At 34.2% G+C, this 20,841-nt stretch overlaps 1 protein-coding gene across 1 annotated transcript; it reads left to right on the top strand.

Annotated features, from left to right (window-relative positions):
- Positions 1–2,593: 2,593 nt before the first annotated feature.
- On the top strand, positions 2,594–18,899 carry LOC120356008 (N-alpha-acetyltransferase 15, NatA auxiliary subunit-like; the record flags this gene model as incomplete). The annotated part of the gene is made up of 4 exons (XM_039444785.1): positions 2,594–2,691; positions 4,088–4,172; positions 12,785–13,047; positions 18,762–18,899. Coding segments are annotated over exons 1-4 (543 nt in total), but the record flags the coding sequence as incomplete, so codon positions are not given.
- Positions 18,900–20,841: the final 1,942 nt, after the last annotated feature.

Raw genomic sequence — 20,841 nt, 5'->3', positions numbered from 1 at the left:
TTATCAATTGGAAACACTTTTCCTTTACAAGATTCTTATGGTAGAAATCACAGTTACTGTATAATATAGTAAAGATTAATGTAACAAATTATATAAAAACTTCCAATGAACTTGTATCAAATAATAAAATTGTAGCTTTAAGATTTCCTTCAAATTGTTGAATTTAAATAGCATTGAGCAAACAGAATAACTATCATTGTAAACAAATTATTATTATTCGGCTTCATTCATGTAGCTCAAACAATAGGATATTCTTAATAACTTACAACATTTTTAATCTCTTATTAGGTTGAAATATTTGTAGCAAAAAATTTCAAAATAAAATTAATACTGTAGTAGGCCTATTTGTTTAGAACACTCTATTGTAGACTCAGATACGATATGGCTCAAAGATATCTCCTTCTATAGATTTTCCTAATTATAAAGCTGACCCAGTACAAAATACCACTACAAACGTTTTACGTTTAATCTTTCACAATACTGAAGTTGAATATAATATGAAAAATTGTTTAAAATCGGGCCACACAATATATAATTTTAAAGCACCTGAAAGTAACTCAAGGACTAAGCAGAATGTGAGACTTAATTGGATTTAGTTGAAAATGTTTTGATTCAGTTGTTGATTTGTGTGTTATTTTACGTTTAATAAAAGAACAGGGCTATTTGGACGTAAATGTATGATAATCCAAGATATTCACTGTTGTAGATTGATTTATGAATAAACTTGTAGTATACTTGTACTGATAGATACAAAAATCAAAACTTGAGGTTATTAGTGTCAATAATGTATATTTTAAAAGTATTGTTGTGTATGTTTCGTGTGTTGTTTCCCAAATTTAATAACATTTTTATTATAGTGAGGTCCACGTTATAATGACAGTATTTGATCAACTTGGTTTTGCTATCATTCGACAAAGCCGGTTGTACTATCCTATTCTAGGTCCACAACGATGTCAATTATGTTTTGACGGTGTAGAAATTTAATTAATTAATGCAGAGAATCGGCATAGCTATTCTTCTATCTTTATCCACTGCCATTATAACGTGGACCACACTATAGGTAGTTTAACACTCTTAACAATAAAGATCGATACTTTTGAGGAAGTAAGTAATTTGAAGTGGTAAAAAGCTTAAATATTGATGAGTTAAAAATAAAGATAAAAAATAGGTATATTTGAATTATTGAACATTGTGCGAAGAGATTGATAATCTTTAGAGAAATTTTAAGTTATTTGTCCACTGAGGTAGCTCTAATAGCTGAAATCATTTAACTTCAATACAGTGAATAGCTGAATGCCGAATCTGAAGAGAAATAGCGTGATAAAATATCAGTGGTTAGATTCTTGAATTATTTATATAAGTTATGGTCATTATATGCTATAGGATGAGAGTTTTTTGTGATGATATTGTCAATTTTCCAACAATAACCAGTAGAGTAACCAGGATTATTAATTAAATGGGGCTGGGTGAATGACCAAAAACGTTGGGCCCCCTTTACCTAGCGGAATATGAAGGGGAGCGTCGTATTAGATTTTTGGGACTCTGTTTCGGGCTCATGGGGGGAGGGTTGTAACCTGGATCCTATAGATTTGCAGGCATCTATTTATACAATTCTGCATTGCTCATTTGTTTGAGGGTTTATAATCAGGGGATGTACAGACATTAAGTTACTGGCGGCCGAGAAGTTTCCATAGAGTTGGTAGGTACGTTTTATTTTAGCAGCAGCTATTAGGCTACTAGCGGTCATATTACTTGAAACTTTATACAAAATTGACGTGAAGACAAGTACTGTGGTGGCTGCCAGTATATTCCTGCCTTTACTTCATACTTTGTCTTTACTCAATTACAATGCATAAAAGAGTATAACATCTTGAATGCAGAAATGTTTAAATATTAAACTTGCTGGTACCTAGTATTAGAAATAATTACCAAAACCAATGCGCAATTCAGGTGACTAATGCTAACCCTGACTATTGTACGGTGTGAATTAATAGCAAAATTCAGTTTTAGAAATATAAAGACATAAAAAATGCTTATTAGTGTTTTATCATAAATTCTATATCTGGAAAAAGTCTCCTGTCAAACCGAACTAGATTATTGTTCTAAATTCAGTTGATTATCCAAAACCAAAACAGAATATGTAATTTACAATTTGTTTCTACATAAAATAAGAATCAATTTCCCTCATATTATCTATTATCAGACTATAATATATACGAATAAATTTAATATATAAGATTCAATATGTGTGTGTCTGAAGAAGACAAGACATTCTCTTCTGAATATTTGAATATTCGCGCTTTCTTTGTGCTACCATGATAGTACAGAACTGCGCCACTAGAGCGGTGCTTTTGCTTCTTTTTCATCAATTTATAAGGCAATTTAATAAAAGAAATTCTCTATGATCGTTTAAATAAGATAAGATAAGAATGAGCATTTAATCAACTCCATCACTCAGTTAATTAAATTGTTAGTGATGATAATCAAGAATTCAGTCCTCAGTGATTCGGTTAGTGAGTGATCACGGACCTAACTTCCATCTTGGCTTCAGCCACGAGGTTTCGTGAACGAAACGACAATTTTGTTATTGGTAGTAGAAATTAATTTTTACTTTTTGAGCTGACAATATCAGTCATGCCGTCTAGTAATCCTTTACCTCCAAAAGAAAATTCATTGTTCAAACGGATTCTGGTAAGTGATACTTTTTGCTAAATGCCTTGTTTGGTAGGGGTAACCATCAAACAAATTTGGGTTTCATTTCGGCGTTAGAACATAACCTAATGTGTTAATGAAAATAAAATAATTACCGTACTCTCAATGTCAAAACAATAGATCAATGTGAAATAATATTCTCAATATTTATTGATAAATGATTTCTTATTTAATTTTTTAAAATCACGAAATGTACAGCATCCTAAAGCGGCAAATTTAATAGGCTACTCGTATCTTAAATAAACTGATATCCCGGTCATTGACGAACCTCATTTTTATCTTATTAGTTAACAATGATAGCTTGCTAATGCTTTTAAAGATTAACTTCATTAATAATTTAATTTTGAATTGAAAACAATAATCTACAACGTACTGAGTCAATTTGAGTTATTAAATTATTGAAAGGCTTTTGTATTTTGGTTAGGACTAACAAGCTGAATTGGGTTAAAATTTTCAAACAAAATGAAATAAAAATGTTTTCACTTCAACTCATTAGATCCTAACTCATAAAAATGTTTTAAAAGTTATATTGTAAAAGTTAAGTGGATGTAAATTGAAAAATCTATTTTGTCAATCATCTAAATTTTAGGTTATGTTCTGTCGCAAAGGAAAATGATTTTTTCTGAGTGGACTGCTACTTTCAATTAACAAATGATATGTTTGTACAAAATTTAATTTAAAATAGAATAAGTTGACAAGTTGAATATTTACTTTAAAAACTGTTGTATTAATTCATGAGTGATAGGCCTTCAGTATGATGATAGTCTATCTAAGAAAGTAACACTTTCTTCTCATCATTTGGTCATCTCTACAAAGTAATTCAATATTATTTTTATGTTATTCGATAAAATCCAATTTTAAATTACTCATTTCATTAAACCACAAATTTTGGCTACCAATGAGACGCCAAGTGTCCGAGCTAGGTGCAGGGCATCATTTCTTATTGATTTCATTACATCAGAATCAGCATGCGAGACACCACATTTTCGGCGGCCGGCTAGTTTTCTACTTGGGTCACCAGCCCAGCCACCATTGGTGTAGACTAACTTTTGCATGTTTTTAAGGTTGCTCTATAGTTGACCCACCCTCACCCTGGTGGTCTTATTTAATACAACTCTTACTCCCCTTAATTAATTTTATCAGGTACCATTCAAAATTTAACTTGGATGTTCATTCAAATTTTTAATAGGCTACACTCTTGCAGAAAATTATAAGGAACCGAGTTATGAAAATACAGAACAAGCTCCTATTTGTTAGCCTATTGAAATGTATTTCATAGCTTTGCTTATCAATACACATTAAAAAGTATTTCTCTTGTTAAACAGATTTTATTATTGATTAGATTCTTGTTTTAAACAATTTTGAATTTTTTCAGAAATGCTACGAACAAAAGCAATACAAAAATGGGTTGAAATTTGCAAAGCAAATTTTGACAAATCCAAAATACGCCGATCATGGAGGTAAGTCAATAATATTCATTTAATTTATATATTTTTCAAAACGATCATTTTAGATTTGTCCTCTCTTTTTACTTTTCTTGACCCGGATAAACCTTTTTATGATGCATCAGTTCAGTATTAAGTAAATAAGTCATCATCCATCATCCAGTGCACAAAGATGCATACATAAAACCCCGTTTTTTGACTATGATATCACTTACATAACAATAATAATCAATTTACAAAAATATATTAAACCTATAATTGTCAAACAGTAATTTTTAGGTCATACACATGAAAATAATAAACATTATTATAATGCAGTCATCAACCGATGTCTCAAAATAGAAAAGAAGTTACACATTCATTAGTTTATATTACAGTGCACCTACAAAACAGCAAAGAAATAGTCCCACTTGAGTCATAGACTTGTGTGTGGGACAAAATAATTCTTTTAAATCTTCGTAACATAATCAATGTCCAATAATTGTTTCATTAGTTTGTCAATAATCAATTAATAAACGTGTAAATATTAGATAGCATGTTTGAAACTGTTCACGTGTTATAGCATGAACTAAAACGTGCATCGATAATCATAATGTATTCAATGATTATTCCAATAGGGCTACTTGTTTTTTTTTTTTTTAATTAATAAAGTAATAATTTCGTAGTAAATGAACTCATTTTGGGGGAAAACTTGAAAATGGCTTGAAAGCCGAAACTAGTTTTGTATTTGGCGAAATAAAGTTTATTATTACGTATAGGTACAGTATAGTTGTGCTTTTTTATAAAAACGTTTTGATAACAAAAGGGTACTATGAAATTATTTATTTATCAATCTATAGGCCTATATTTCTATATTCAAGCTTTTTATTTAGCATAAGTTCATACATTACCGTACACTTTCATTTCATACAAATATCTCCTGTTTTGTGTCGCCAGAAACGCAACCGATGAAAGGCCTTTCATTAAACTTCCCAGGCCGCAAATAAGTATATTATATTACCATAGTTTTTATTAAAATTCAATCAATTTGCCGCAAGTTCATACGTTACCGTACATCTTAACATCTTCATTATTTCATTCATGTATCTCCTGTTATCTGTCGCCAGAAACGCAATTTATTTGCCAAAAGTCCATACATTAAATCTTCATTTTATTCATAATTTATCTCTTATTATCTGTCGCCAGAAACGCAGTTTATTTGCCACAAATTTATACTTTACCGTATATTTCCATTTCTTTCGTTTTCTGTCGCCAGAAAAGCAATTTATTTGCCACAAATTTATACTTAACCGTATATCTCAATTTCAATAATATTTCTCCTGTTTTCTGTCGCCAGAAAAGCAATTTATTTGCCACAAATTCATACTTTACCGTACATCTCCTTTTCATTCGTATGTCTCCTTTTTTCTGTCACTAGAAACGCAATTTATTTGCCACAAATTCATATTTACCGTATCTCCATTTCAATCATATTTCTCCTTTTTTCTGTCATGAGAAACGCATTTATTTGCCACAAATTCATACTTTACCGTACATCTCCTTTTCATTCGTATGTCTCCTTTTTCTGCCCTAGAAAGCAATATATTTGCCACAAATTCAACTTTAACGTACATCTCCTTTTCATTCGTATGTCTCCTTTTTTCTGGCCCTAGAAACGCAATTTATTTGCCACAAATTCATACTTTACCGTACATCTCCTTTTCATTCGTATGTCTCCTTTTTCTGTCACTAGAAACGCAATTTATTTGCCACAAATTCATACTTTACCGTAATCTCCTTTTCATTCGTATGTCTCCTTTTTTCTGTCACTAGAAACGCTATTTATTTGCCACAAATTCATAATTTACCGTATATCTCCATTTCATTCATATTTCTCCTGTTTTCTGTCGCTAGGAACGCAATTATTTGCCACAAATTCATACTTTACCGTACATCTCCTTTTCATTCGTATGTCTCCTTTTTCTGTCACTAGAAACGCAATTTATTTGCCACAAATTCATACTTTACCGTATATCTCCATTTCAATCATATTTCTCCTGTTTTCTGTCGCTAGAACGCAATTTATTTGCCACAAATTCATACTTTACCGTACATCTCCTTTTCATTCGTATGTCTCTTTTTTCTGTCACTAGAAACGCATTTATTTGCCACAAATTCATACTTTACCGTACATCTCCTTTTCATTCGTATGTCTCCTTTTTTCTGGCCCTAGAAACGCATTCATTTGCCACAAATTCATACTTTACCGTACATCTCCTTTTCATTCGTATGTCTCCTTTTTCTGTCACTAGAAACGCAATTTATTTGCCACAAATTCATACTTTACCGTACATCTCCTTTTCATTCGTATGTCTCCTTTTTTCAGTCACTAGAAACGCAATTTATTTGCCACAAATTCATACTTTACCGTACATCTCCTTTTCATTCGTATGTCTCCTTTTTTCTGGCCCTAGAACGCAATTTATTTGCCACAAATTCATACTTTACCGTACATCTCCTTTTCATTCGTATGTCTCCTTTTTTCTGGCCTAGAACGCAATTATTTGCCACAAATTCATACTTTACCGTACATCTCCTTTTCATTCGTATGTCTCATTTTTTCTGTCACTAGAAACGCAATTTATTTGCCACAAATCATTTTACCGTACATCTCCTTTTCATTCGTATGTCTCCTTTTTTCTGGCCCTAGAAACGCAATTTATTTGCCACAAATTCATAATTTACCGTATATCTCCATTTCAATCATATTTCTCCTGTTTTCTGTCGCTAGGAACGCAATTTATTTGCCACAAATTCATACTTTACCGTACATCTCCTTTTCATTCGTATGTCTCCTTTTTTCTGTCACTAGAAACGCAATTTATTTGCCACAAATTCATACTTTACCGTACATCACCTTTCATTCGTATGTCTCCTTTTTTCTGTCACTAGAAACGCAATTTATTTGCCACAAATTCATACTTTACCGTATATCTCCATTTCAATATTTTATCCTGTTTTCTGTCGCTAGAACGCAATTTATTTGCCACAAATTCATACTTTACCGTACATCTCCTTTTCATTCGTATGTCTCCTTTTTTCTGTCACTAGAAACGCAATTTATTTGCCACAAATTCATACTTTACCGTATATCTCCATTTCAATCATATTTCTCCTGTTTTCTGTCGCTAGGAACGCAATTTATTTGCCACAAATTCATACTTTACGGTACATCTCCTTTTCATTCGTATGTCTCCTTTTTTCTGTCACTAGAAACGCAATTTATTTGCCACAAATTCATACTTTACCGTACATCACCTTTCATCGTATGTCTCCTTTTTTCTGTCACTAGAAACGCAATTTATTTGCCAAAATTCATACTTTACCGTATATCTCCATTTCAATCATATTTCTCCTGTTTTCTGTCGCTAGGAACGCAATTTATTTGCCACAAATTCATACTTTACCGTACATCTCCTTTTCATTCGTATGTCTCCTTTTTTCTGGCCCTAGAAACGCAATTTATTTGCCACAAATTCATACTTTACCGTACATCTCCTTTTCATTCGTATGTCTCTTTTTTCTGGCCCTAGGAACGCAATTTATTTGCCACAAATTCATACTTTACGTACATCTCCTTTTCATTCGTATGTCTCCTTTTTTCTGTCACTAGAAACGCAATTTATTTGCCACAAATTCATAATTTACCGTATATCTCCATTTCAATCATATTTCTCCTGTTTTCTGTCGCTAGGAACGCAATTTATTTGCCACAAATTCATACTTTACCGTACATCTCCTTTTCATTCGTATGTCTCCTTTTTTCTGTCACTAGAACGCAATTTATTTGCCACAAATTCATAATTTACCGTATATCTCCATTTCATCATATTTCTCCTTTTTTCTGTCACTAGAACGCAATTTATTTGCCACAAATTCATACTTTACCGTACATCTCCTTTTCATTCGTATGTCTCCTTTTTTCTGTCACTAGAAACGCAATTATTTGCCACAAATCATACTTTACCGTACATCTCTTTTTCATTCGTATGTCTCCTTTTTTCTGTCATTAGAAACTCAATTTATTTGCCACAAATTCATACTTTACCGTATATCTCCATTTCAATCATATTTCTCCTGTTTTCTGTCTCTAGAAACGCAATTTATTTGCCACAAATTCATACTTTACCGTACATCTCCTTTTCATTCGTATGTCTCCTTTTTTCTGTCATTAGAAACGCAATTTATTTGCCAAAATTCATACTTTACCGTACATCTCCTTTTCATTCGTATGTCTCCTTTTTTCTGTCATAGAAACGCAATTTATTGCCACAAATTCATACTTTACCGTACATCTCCTATTCATTCGTATGTCTCCTTTTTTCTGGCCATAGAACGACCGCAATTTATTTGCCCAAATTCAATTTTACCGTATATCTCATTTCAATCATATTTCTCCTGTTTTCTGTCTCTAGAAACGCAATTTATTTGCCACAAATCATACTTTACCGTACATCTCCTTTTCATTCGTATGTCTCCTTTTTTCTGTCACTAGAAACGCAATTTATTTGCCACAAATTCATACTTTACCGTACATCTCTTTTTCATTCGTATGTCTCCTTTTTTCTGTCATTAGAAACTCAATTTATTTGCCACAAATTCATACTTTACCGTATATCTCCATTTCAATCATATTTCTCCTGTTTTCTGTCTCTAGAAACGCAATTTATTTGCCACAAATTCATACTTTACCGTACATCTCCTTTTCATTCGTATGTCTCCTTTTTTCTGTCATTAGAAACGCAATTTATTTGCCACAAATTCATACTTTACCGTACATCTCCTTTTCATTCGTATGTCTCCTTTTTTCTGTCATTAGAAACGCAATTTATTTGCCACAAATTCATACTTTACCGTACATCTCCTTTTCATTCGTATGTCTCCTTTTTTCTGGCCCTAGAAACGCAATTTATTTGCCACAAATTCATACTTTACCGTACATCTCCTTTTCATTCGTATGTCTCCTTTTTTCTGTCATTAGAAACGCAATTTATTTGCCACAAATTCATACTTTACCGTACATCTCCTTTTCATTCGTATGTCTCCTTTTTTCTGTCACTAGAAACGCAATTTATTTGCCACAAATTCATACTTTACCGTACATCTCTTTTTCATTCGTATGTCTCCTTTTTTCTGTCATTAGAAACTCAATTTATTTGCCACAAATTCATACTTTACCGTATATCTCCATTTCAATCATATTTCTCCTGTTTTCTGTCTCTAGAAACGCAATTTATTTGCCACAAATTCATACTTTACCGTACATCTCCTTTTCATTCGTATGTCTCCTTTTTTCTGTCATTAGAAACGCAATTTATTTGCCACAAATTCATACTTTACCGTACATCTCTTTTTCATTCGTATGTCTCCTTTTTTCTGTCATTAGAAACGCATTTATTTGCCACAAATTCATACTTTACCGTACATCTCCTTTTCATCGTATGTCTCCTTTTTCTGTCACTAGAAACGCAATTTATTTGCCACAAATTCATACTTTACCGTACATCTCCTTTTCATTCGTATGTCTCCTTTTTTCTGTCACTAGAAACGCAATTTATTTGCCACAAATTCATACTTTACCGTACATCTCCTTTTCATTCGTATGTCTCCTTTTTTCTGTCATTAGAAACGCAATTTATTTGCCACAAATTCATACTTTACCGTACATCTCCTTTTCATTCGTATGTCTCTCCTTTTTCTGGCCCTAGAAACGCAATTTATTTGCCACAAATTCATAATTTACCGTATATCTCCATTTCATCATATTTCTCCTGTTTTCTGTCTCTAGAAACGCAATTTATTTGCCACAAATTCATACTTACCGTACATCTCCTTTTCATTCGTATGTCTCCTTTTTTCTGTCATTAGAAACGCAATTTATTTGCCACAAATTCATACTTTACCGTTCATCTCCTTTCATTCGTATGTCTCCTTTTTTCTGTCACTAGAAACGCAGTTTATTTGCCACAAATTCATACTTTACCGTACATCTCCTTTCATTCGTATCTCTCTTTTTTCTGGCCCTAGAAACGCAATTTATTTGCCACAAATTATACTTTACCGTACATCTCCTTTTCATCGTATGTCTCCTTTTTCTGTCATTAGAAACGCAATTTATTTGCCACAAATTCATACTTTACCGTACATCTCTTTTTCATTCGTATGTCTCCTTTTTTCTGGCCCTAAAACGCAATTTATTTGCCACAAATTCAACTTTACCGTACATCTCCTTTTCATTCGTATGTCTCCTTTTTTCTGTCACTAGAAACGCAATTATTTGCCACAAATTCATACTTTACCGTACATCTCCTTTTCATTCGTATGTCTCCTTTTTCTGTCACTAGAAACGCAATTTATTTGCCACAAATTCATACTTTACCGTACATCTCCTTTTCATTCGTATGTCTCTTTTTTCTGGCCCTAGAAACGCAATTTATTGCCACAAATTCATACTTTACGTACATCTCCTTTTCATTCGTATGTCTCCTTTTTTCTGGCCCTAAAACGCAATTTATTTGCCACAAATTCATACTTTACCGTACATCTCCTTTTCATTCGTATGTCTCCTTTTTTCTGTCACTAGAAACGCAATTTATTTGCCACAAATTCATACTTTACCGTACATCTCCTTTTCATTCGTATGTCTCCTTTTTTCTGGCCCTAGAAACGCAATTTATTTGCCACAAATTCATACTTTACCGTACATCTCCTTTTCATTCGTATGTCTCCTTTTTTCTGGCCCTAAAACGCAATTTATTTGCCACAAATTCATACTTTACCGTACATCTCCTTTTCATTCGTATGTCTCCTTTTTTCTGTCACTAGAAACGCAATTTATTTGCCACAAATTCATACTTTACCGTACATCTCCTTTTCATTCGTATGTCTCCTTTTTCCTGTCACTAGAAACGCAATTTATTTGCCACAAATTCATACTTTACCGTACATCTCCTTTTCATTCGTATGTCTCCTTTTTTCTGGCCCTAGAAACGCAATTTATTTGCCACAAATTCATACTTTACCGTACATCTCCTTTCATTCGTATGTCTCCTTTTTCTGTCATTAGAAACGCAATTTATTTGCCACAAATTCATACTTTACCGTACATCTCCTTTCATTCGTATGTCCTTTTTCTGTCACTAGAAACGCAATTTATTTGCCACAAATTCATACTTTACCGTACATCTCCTTTCATTCGTATGTCTCCTTTTTTCTGGCCCTAAAACGCAATTATTTGCCACAAATTCATACTTTACCGTACATCTCCTTTTCATTCGTATGTCTCCTTTTTTCTGTCACTAGAAACGCAATTTATTTGCCACAAATTCATACTTTACCGTACATCTCCTTTTCATTCGTATGTCTCCTTTTTTCTGGCCCTAAAACGCAATTTATTTGCCACAAATTCATACTTTACCGTTCATCTCCTTTTCATTCGTATGTCTCCTTTTTTCTGGCCCTAAAACGCAATTTATTTGCCACAAATTCATACTTTACCGTACATCTCCTTTCATTCGTATGTCTCCTTTTTTCTGGCCCTAGAAACGCAATTTATTTGCCACAAATTCATACTTTACCGTACATCTCCTTTTCATTCGTATGTCTCCTTTTTTGGTCACTAGAAACGCAATTTATTTGCCACAAATTCATACTTTACCGTACATCTCCTTTTCATTCGTATGTCTCCTTTTTTCTGGCCCTAGAAACGCAATTTATTTGCCACAAATTCATACTTTACCGTACATCTCCTTTTCATTCGTATGTCTCCTTTTTCTGTCATTAGAAACGCAATTTATTTGCCACAAATTCATACTTTACCGTACATCTCCTTTTCATTCGTATGTCTCCTTTTTTCTGGCCCTAGAAACGCAATTTATTTGCCACAAATTCATACTTTACCGTACATCTCCTCCTTTCATTCGTATGTCTCCTTTTTTCTGTCATTAGAAACGCAATTTATTTGCCACAAATTCATACTTTACCGTACATCTCCTTTTCATTCGTATGTCTCCTTTTTTCTGGCCCTAGAAACGCAATTTATTTGCCACAAATTCATACTTTACCGTACATCTCTTTTCATTCGTATGTCTCCTTTTTTCTGTCATTAGAAACGCAATTTATTTGCCACAAATTCATACTTTACCGTACATCTCCTTTTCATTCGTATGTCTCCTTTTTTCTGTCATTAGAAACGCAATTTATTTGCCACAAATTCATACTTTACCGTACATCTCCTTTCATTCGTATGTCTCCTTTTTTCTGGCCTAGAAACGCAATTTATTGCCACAAATTCATACTTTACCGTACATCTCCTTTCATTCGTATGTCTCCTTTTTTCTGTCACTAGAAACGCAATTTATTTGCCACAAATTCATACTTTACCGTACATCTCCTTTTCATTCGTATGTCTCCTTTTTTCTGTCACTAGAAACGCAATTTATTTGCCACAAATTCATACTTTACCGTACATCTCCTTTTCATTCGTATGTCTCCTTTTTTCTGTCACTAGAAACGCAATTTATTTGCCACAAATTCATACTTTACGTCTTCGGTATTTAATTAATGTGTATCCTGCTTTGTGTGTCCAGAAACCCTGGCGATGAAAGGTCTTACCCTGAACTGCCTGGGTCGCAAGGACGAGGCCTACGAATACGTGCGCCGTGGCCTGCGCAACGACCTTCGCTCGCACGTGTGCTGGCACGTGTACGGCCTGCTGCAGCGGTCTGACAAGAAGTACGACGAGGCCATCAAGTGCTACCGCAACGCGCTCAAGTGGGAGAAGGACAACATTCAGATTCTCAGAGATCTCTCCTTGCTGCAGATACAGATGCGCGATCTGGAGGGCTATAGGGTGAGTCATCACATCTTATACGAAATACGAGGGTCATTTTTTTAAACTCTGATTGATCACAAATAATATACGAATGTACATAGAAACAATACTTTCTTTTCGCCAAAAGTTACTTTTTTTAGGGTGATGCCCACATGAACTCTTGGCTTGTGCGTGGGTAATGAGGCAGATGATGATGATGATGAGAGATGTATGGACCTACAGTGTTTTGTGGATTCCGAATCACCAGGAAGCGATTTTGCAACTCATGATTATGAGGATATATATACAACATAATATTCAGAGGAGTTGGCTCAAGCGGTCATCCACACGTACACTTATGATTATTCTTTAATAGCCTATAATTGCCGTGAAGGTTGAGGCATTTCACATACCAATGGACCAGCCTACCAAAACCCTCTTCATATTATTACCTGCCGCCAAATGAGTTTTAAGTCGCCTATGACATTGTTTTGGAGCTCCTCGTTAGTATGGATATTTATGTTTATTTTATTTGTATTTATTGGATAGAACAAACAATATACAGAGTGTTTCAGAAGTAGTGTCGAGAATTTTAGGGTATTGTACCTGGATGCTAGGAGACTACAAATGTCATATTTGAAGTGTCCAAAACTCAGCGGTTATCCTTATAGCTGCCATTTTGTTTTTTTCACTTAAAAATTTTTATCTCAAGAACGAAATGTTGTATTGATCTGAAATTTGGCATGAATATTTATGCTATAAAGACTCAAACTAAAAAATAAAAAAAAAATTTTTCGTTGAAATTTTTCAAAATGGCGGCCATTTAAATTTTGATGGCGAATATCTCGAAAACCGTCCATTTTACAGAAAATTTACAAGAGACAAAAAAGTTAGCAAATTTTTTCACGATTCCAATGATACCTAATTTATTAAGATTGGTCGAAGAATAACAGAGAAATTAATTTTTTTCGTACTGCATGCATGACACTTTTCACCATTTAAAGATCAATATTAATTTTTTTTATAATTTCATGAAAACCGTTCTTATTACAGAAATATACAAGAACTAGCCGTCAGGCTCGCTTCGCTCGCCATATCCGTCTAGCCAGGGGGCTCCGCCCCCTGGACCCCCGACTCGATTGTCCAAGAATGAGATTAGCAGGCTCGCTTCGCTCGCCTGCATTTCTATCATGTTAGGACAATCCAGTCGTGGGTCCAGACTAAACGTCTGGCTAAACGGATACGGCGAGCGAAGCGAGCCTGACGGCTAGTAAATAATATTCCCAGGATTGAAGTAGCAGTGCCCAATCAATTTTTCCTCGAAAATGCATTTAAATCTTCAACTTGGTGCCAACCTAACAAAGTCAACTCAACTTAATGCCAACCTGACAAAATTATAATTTAGTTTGCCAGTTAACAACTGTTTCGAAGAGGTACTCTATCTAGATTATAGTTCTTAGTAACATATGATATGGAAATTTCAATTATAATTAAGAGATTGGGAGAAGAAGAATATACATGCTAAAAGACGAACTTTAAACCCTTAAAAACAACCCTTAGAGTTAAAATATTGCCAAAAGATTTCTTAGTGCGCCTCTAAAGGGTCAACTGAACATACCTACCAAATTTGAACGTTTTTGGTCGGTAGATTTTTAGTTATGCGAGTGAGTGAGTGAGTGAGTGAGTCAGTCAGTGAGTGAGTGCCATTTCGCTTTTATATATAGATAACTTTCCTCCAAATTTTATTTTACATTGAAAAATATAATTTCACTCAAATCGGTTCACTGATACTAATGCAGCAATGCTCAAAATGCCGTCCTTCAACTTGATTACACAGTCTGCACCTTCAATCATGGACCGTCGAACTGCTATAAAAGCATTTTCATCATCTTGAATGGCACCTGCTGCAGCAACCACTCTTGCCACAAGATCTTCTTCGTTTTCTACTGGCGTGCTGTAAACAAGGTCTTTCATATGGCCCCAGAAAAAAAAATCTAAAGGGTTGAGGTCAGGTGAACGTGCGGGCCACGGTACTGGTCCACCCCGCCCAATCCACCGTTGACGATAGGTCATGTTCAGAAAGTCCGTAACAACATTTCCGAAATGAGCAGGGGCACCATCATGTTGAAACCAAATATTATATCTGTTTGCAAGAGGCACATCTTCCAAAGTTCTGGTAGTATGTCTCTTAAAAAAGTAATGTACGTGGGAGAATTCAGACGATTAGGAAGAATGTATGGTCCAATCACGCGATTACCTAAGATACCCGCCCAAACATTCAGCGAAAATCTATGCTGATAACCACGCACTTTGACCTCATGAGGATTGTCTAAGGCCCAGACGTGACTGTTGCGAGAGTTGAAGATTCCTTCTCTTGTAAAGCTGGACTCATCGGTAAATAACACATTTTCTAGAAAATTTGGTTGGATAATGTCTTGCTGAAGAAACCAACGGGCACAGTTTACTCTTGGTCATAGTCGCGTTCAACCAATGAGTGAACTTTTTGAAAGCGGAAGGGGTGAAGTCTTTCCTTGTTTAGTACACGCCACACAGAAGAAGCACTTGAATTGATTTGCTTTGCAACTGCTCTCGTACTCGTTCTAGGATTGAAATCGAATTTCTGCAATACTTCCTCTTCAAAAGCAACATTTCGAACTGCTCGAGGCCTACCAGCAATTACCCTGTTCCGTTCAATGAACCAACTTCTCTCAGCCGATTGTGAGTTTTGTGAACACCTTGTCGGAAGGGAGACGGCGGTTTGGAAATGCAGCTGCATACATTCTTCTTGCTTCGGTCGCATTGCCAAGAGCTGCTCATACATGAAGTGAATATCGGGTACTCCAGCGAACTAAATTCCATTACAATAATTAAATATTTGTGTAGAAGCAACGTAAGAAAATATTGAAACTGGAAATTTAAGATAGAAATAAGACCTAGGAAACGTGAGACTAAGAAATAGGAAGCACTACATCTGGTTCTTTACTTTTAATGAAACAACAATACTTTTACAAGACAAACATTATCATCTGAAAACCATTGTAAATCATCTGTTTGCCCATATGGAGCCATACCGAGTTTCAAAGCTTCATCTTAAATACATCTGGAATTAAAAAATAATATTGATCTTTAAATGGTGAAAAGTGGTCATGCATGCAGTACGAAAAAAATTAATTTCTCTGTTATTCTTCGACCAATCTTAATAAATTAGGTATCATTGGAATCGTGAAAAAAGTTGCTAACTTTTTTTGTCTCTTGTAAATTTTCTGTAAAATGGACGGTTTTCGAGATATTCGCCATCAAAAATTTAAAATGGCCGCCATTTTGAAAAATTTCAACGAAAAATTTTTTTTATTTTTTATAGTTGAGTCTTTATAGCATAAATATTCATGCCAAATTTCAGATCAATACAACATTTCGTTCTTGAGATAAAAATTTTTAAGTGAAAAAAACAAAATGGCAGCTATAAGGATAACCGCTGAGTTTTGGACACTTCAAATATGACATTTGTAGTCTCCTAGCATCCAGGTACAATACCCTAAAATTCTCGACACTACTTCTGAAACACCCTGTATATACAGGATGTTTCAGAAAAACGGGAAATTTTGAAAGTTGAATAATTCCAAGAAAAACAAATCTTTGAATAATACAAATTTTTATATCATTCAATAGTAAAAATAATGCCATTTTAGAATAAATAATACCGTAACATTTATTTTTTGAAGATGACATCTTGCAGGTGTATTCCTTTTCTACGCAAACATTCCTGTAGTTTCTTCATCACATGTCCATGCATGGTTTGACGTAACATTACAACTGGAATTTGAAATCGCTTCTCGAATCTTGGCTTTCAATTGTTCCGTTGATGCAGAATTGAAAGCCAAGATTCGAGAAGCGATTTCAAATTCCAGTTGTAATGTTACGTCAAACCATGCATGGACATGTGATGAAGAAACTACAGGAATGTTTGCGTAGAAAAGGAATACACCTGCAAGATGTCATCATCAAAAAATAAATGTTACGGTATTATTTATTCTAAAATGGAATTATTTTTACTATTGAATTATATGAAAAACTTTATTTATAGATTTGTTTTACTTGAAATTATTTAACTTTCAAAATTTCCCGTTTCTCTGAAACACTCTGTATTAGGCTATAAACAATAGATATGGAATCTCTGACCTCAAAGTCATGTATTAAGTTTGGGGTCCGATCACAAGACGTTTGGTGGTAATGATAAGCTATTCAGTTCTGTGATATTCCCTCCCTTCCGCTTGTCTGTGTCTTATGATATGAGATCGAAGGTTGAAAAATTATTACCATCGTATATTGTGTCATCAATAGTGCAATTTTAGAAAATTATTCAAGTTATATAAAAAAATCATGGTTTGAAGACCTATAGTGTGAGTAGAGATTAAGGGTTTCCACACTTACTGCTAGTTGGCCGACATTTTTATCGGCCGACATTCAGAATTTTCCTCTGATTGGCTGATAATATGATAAAGCTTTAGCGAGAAGTCAAGTACTTGGTGTAAGTTATCTAGATATTCCTCAACAAACATTGTTTACTAGAGGTATTCAATAAATTTTGTTGAATAAATTGCATTCGGTCCTTATAGAAACACTCACTGATAAGAAACTATCAGTTCAGACTACTTTACTTCTTACTTACCTTCTCCTCAGCTTTACAGGTCTTTACAACCCTTGGCCTCCCTCACTAGCCCCTCCTCTAGTCTGAATCCTCGGTTTCTTCCTCCAGTTACGAACTCCAAGCATCCTTAGATCGCGTTCCACATCTTATCTGTTCACCTATTTCTCGATTGATATTTTCTTATTCTGTGGTATATAACAAAATTTCAAATCAATCAGTCCAGTAGTTCAGACATGATGATGCGTCAAACATAATTCTCCTACATAATTTCACTTACGTGTATGAGCCAGCTCTTTCCATTATTATAGTAAAGATGATGGATATATGGATGATTTATCAGTATCTTTGAATGAGAATAACTTTTGAACGGTTTGAGATATCGCTGCGGTTTTCACCATTCATTTTCTCTTGAAATTCTGTCTTCTAACTTTGTCATATGACTAGCTTCCAATTTAAAAAAAAATGAAGTTGAATTCAAAATGGCGGAACAAAATTTTGATGCGACAGGAAATCAGTTATTTTTATTCGAATAGGATCCCCAATCATACATATCATCTAATGTCCCTTTTAAAAGAAATGTTCAGCTGCTTCTATACAACAACTGGAAGCATGACACATTGAAAAATTGACGTAATGAAATCTTGAAGAACTGAAAATAGGCATATAACCATCCTCGGTTAATTAAGAATCTATATGCAAAATTTCAAATTAATGAGTTGAGTACTTCAGACGTGATGATGCGTCAAACATAATTCCCTATTCCCTATTCCTTCACCTGCACTAGCAGGTGACCCGTGCGCCGCAAGGGTCTAATTATAAATTGACTGAAATCTTAAAATAGGCATATAACCACCCTCGGTGAGTTAAGAATCAATATACAAAATTTCAAGTTAATCAGTTGAGTAGTTCAGATGTGATGATGCGTCATTGGTGAATTTTCTATCTCTTACGTGTATAAGCCAATTCTTTCCTTTATTATATTATAGATTTATCAATTTCATCATCAAATTAGTTCATTAATAATTGTATTATATAGATTCACATCAATGTTATCGTCAAATTAGGCTAGTTCATTTATAATATTGTTTGTGATGTATGTTTTCAGGACACACGCTACCAACTGTTCATGCTGAGACCGACACAACGAGCTTCATGGATCGGTTTCGCTATGGCCTACCATCTCCTCAAAGACTATGAAATGGCTCTCAAAATATTGGATTCGTTTAGAAAAACCCTAGTTTGTGTGAGTACATACTTATTATTCAATCTCCATCTTACACAGTTTTCTATTTGAAGATAATAGTAAATGCTTGATTTATTTTTAAAGACTGGATAAAAAAACTAGATATTGTCAAACAGATTAAAAAAAACTAGATTCGGTTCGGCTTCCACATCAATAATAATACCTAATTATAATAATTATATTTATTTCCGCAAAAATGATCCAAAAATACACGGACACTTGTGCAAGTACAATAAACAATACATGATAATGAAGAATCCTAAAATAATATAGATTAACATGTCGGCTTATAGCAACATTATCAATCTGTGCAAAGGAATTTACCAGAGTTTACTGACGTTTACCAGAGATTGTTAAAGGTGAAACAACTGACAACAACGTATCTCGTTTTTTAATAAATCTGTGGTTGACAATACATTATATAGTACGATACGTCAGGCTCGCTTCGCTCGCCATATCCGTCTAGCCAGGGGGCTCCGCCCCCTGACCCCCGACTGGATCGTCCAAAATGAGATCATGGGCTCGCTTCGCTCGCCTGCATGTAGACCTCAGCGGGCCTCTGTACCGAATTCTGGACCCCGACTGGATTGTCCAAAAATGAGATCAGCGGGCTCGCTTCGCTCGCCTGCATGTAGACCTCAGCGGAACCCCTGTACCGAATTTGAACGTATTATGTCAATTTGATCTCGAAAAACACCTGTTACTATATCGGCGTATCTTTGGCGAACAAAATTCTTCCCCCTCAGTTAAACCTGTGTACTGAATATTTTTAATATAATGTCCATCAATTATTGAAAAAGATGAGGAAACGCAGAAAAGCTGAGAAAACGCTAATTTTGGGCATATCTTTGGCATTATTTCAAATTCCTTCTAACACAACATTATTGCACCCCAGATGAGCTTCTGTAGTAAATTTGAACATTTTCTTTTCTGTTTATTTGTTCTCGATAAAGCTGAGAAAACGCTAAAAAACGCAGATTTTGGGCGTATCTTTGGAAATTTTTCCAAATCCGTTCTTATTGTGCCTCTAAAGGGCATTTAGAGGCAAAGGGCCAATGATGTAATATTAACTGTTCATCCTCGTTTAAAATAATCAATTACCTTATATTTTATTATGTAATAAACTATATTTTTCAATAATTTCATAATGAATTTACACAATTAAGATGAAATATTTTGTTGATTAATTATTAATACTACATTGTTAAAAGACAATCTGGCAACAGAGCAAAGCAAGGAAGAGACTATCGACTTTTTTGAATGATAGACAAGGATAGCAATACCATAGCTAATCAAACACTGCCATTATAACGTGGACCTCACCATAGTTACGGTATTATATTTGTGAAGCGGTCAAAAGTCATTAGTAGATCCTCCTCTTGATGGACCCTCCTCTTCATTCATCTTGATTACTAAGATTAACTAGTAGTTTCATGAACAGTAGACCTCACGCAGTATTCTCATCCAAAAGTACCTAATTGAAACTATTGACCTTATGGAAATACAGCAATAGACTGGCTTCTCCAAACATCTGTGTAATCACTTGTCAGCTGATTTATGATGAATAATTCTATAGTCTGATTTTTACTGTAATATTGGCGTATGAAGGAGGCTCCTTTTTCCTTTTATATTATCCTTGAAATGCAAAATTTCCAAAAACCTTGTATATACGTTGACGGCGCAATTGAAAGGAACATACCTGTCAAATTCATGAAAACTATTACCCCGTTTCGCCGTAAATGCGCAACATAAAAACATAAAACATTCAAACATTTAACATTAAGAGAAATGCCAAACCGTCGACTTGAATCTTAGACCTCACTTCGCTCGGTCAATAAGGTTTCACAAAATTTCTTGATTGTAAATTGTTTTATTAAATTACAGTGTGTGTTAATAATGGAATGAAGTAAAAAATTTATAACGATACAGTTTGTTGGATAAA

Source organism: Nilaparvata lugens, unplaced genomic scaffold, assembly GCF_014356525.2.
Source record: "Nilaparvata lugens isolate BPH unplaced genomic scaffold, ASM1435652v1 scaffold5505, whole genome shotgun sequence".
In the NCBI taxonomy this organism is placed as follows: domain Eukaryota; kingdom Metazoa; phylum Arthropoda; class Insecta; order Hemiptera; family Delphacidae; genus Nilaparvata; species Nilaparvata lugens.
The sequence above is the reverse complement of the archived record's forward strand: the minus strand, read 5'-3'. Positions and strand labels throughout refer to the sequence as shown.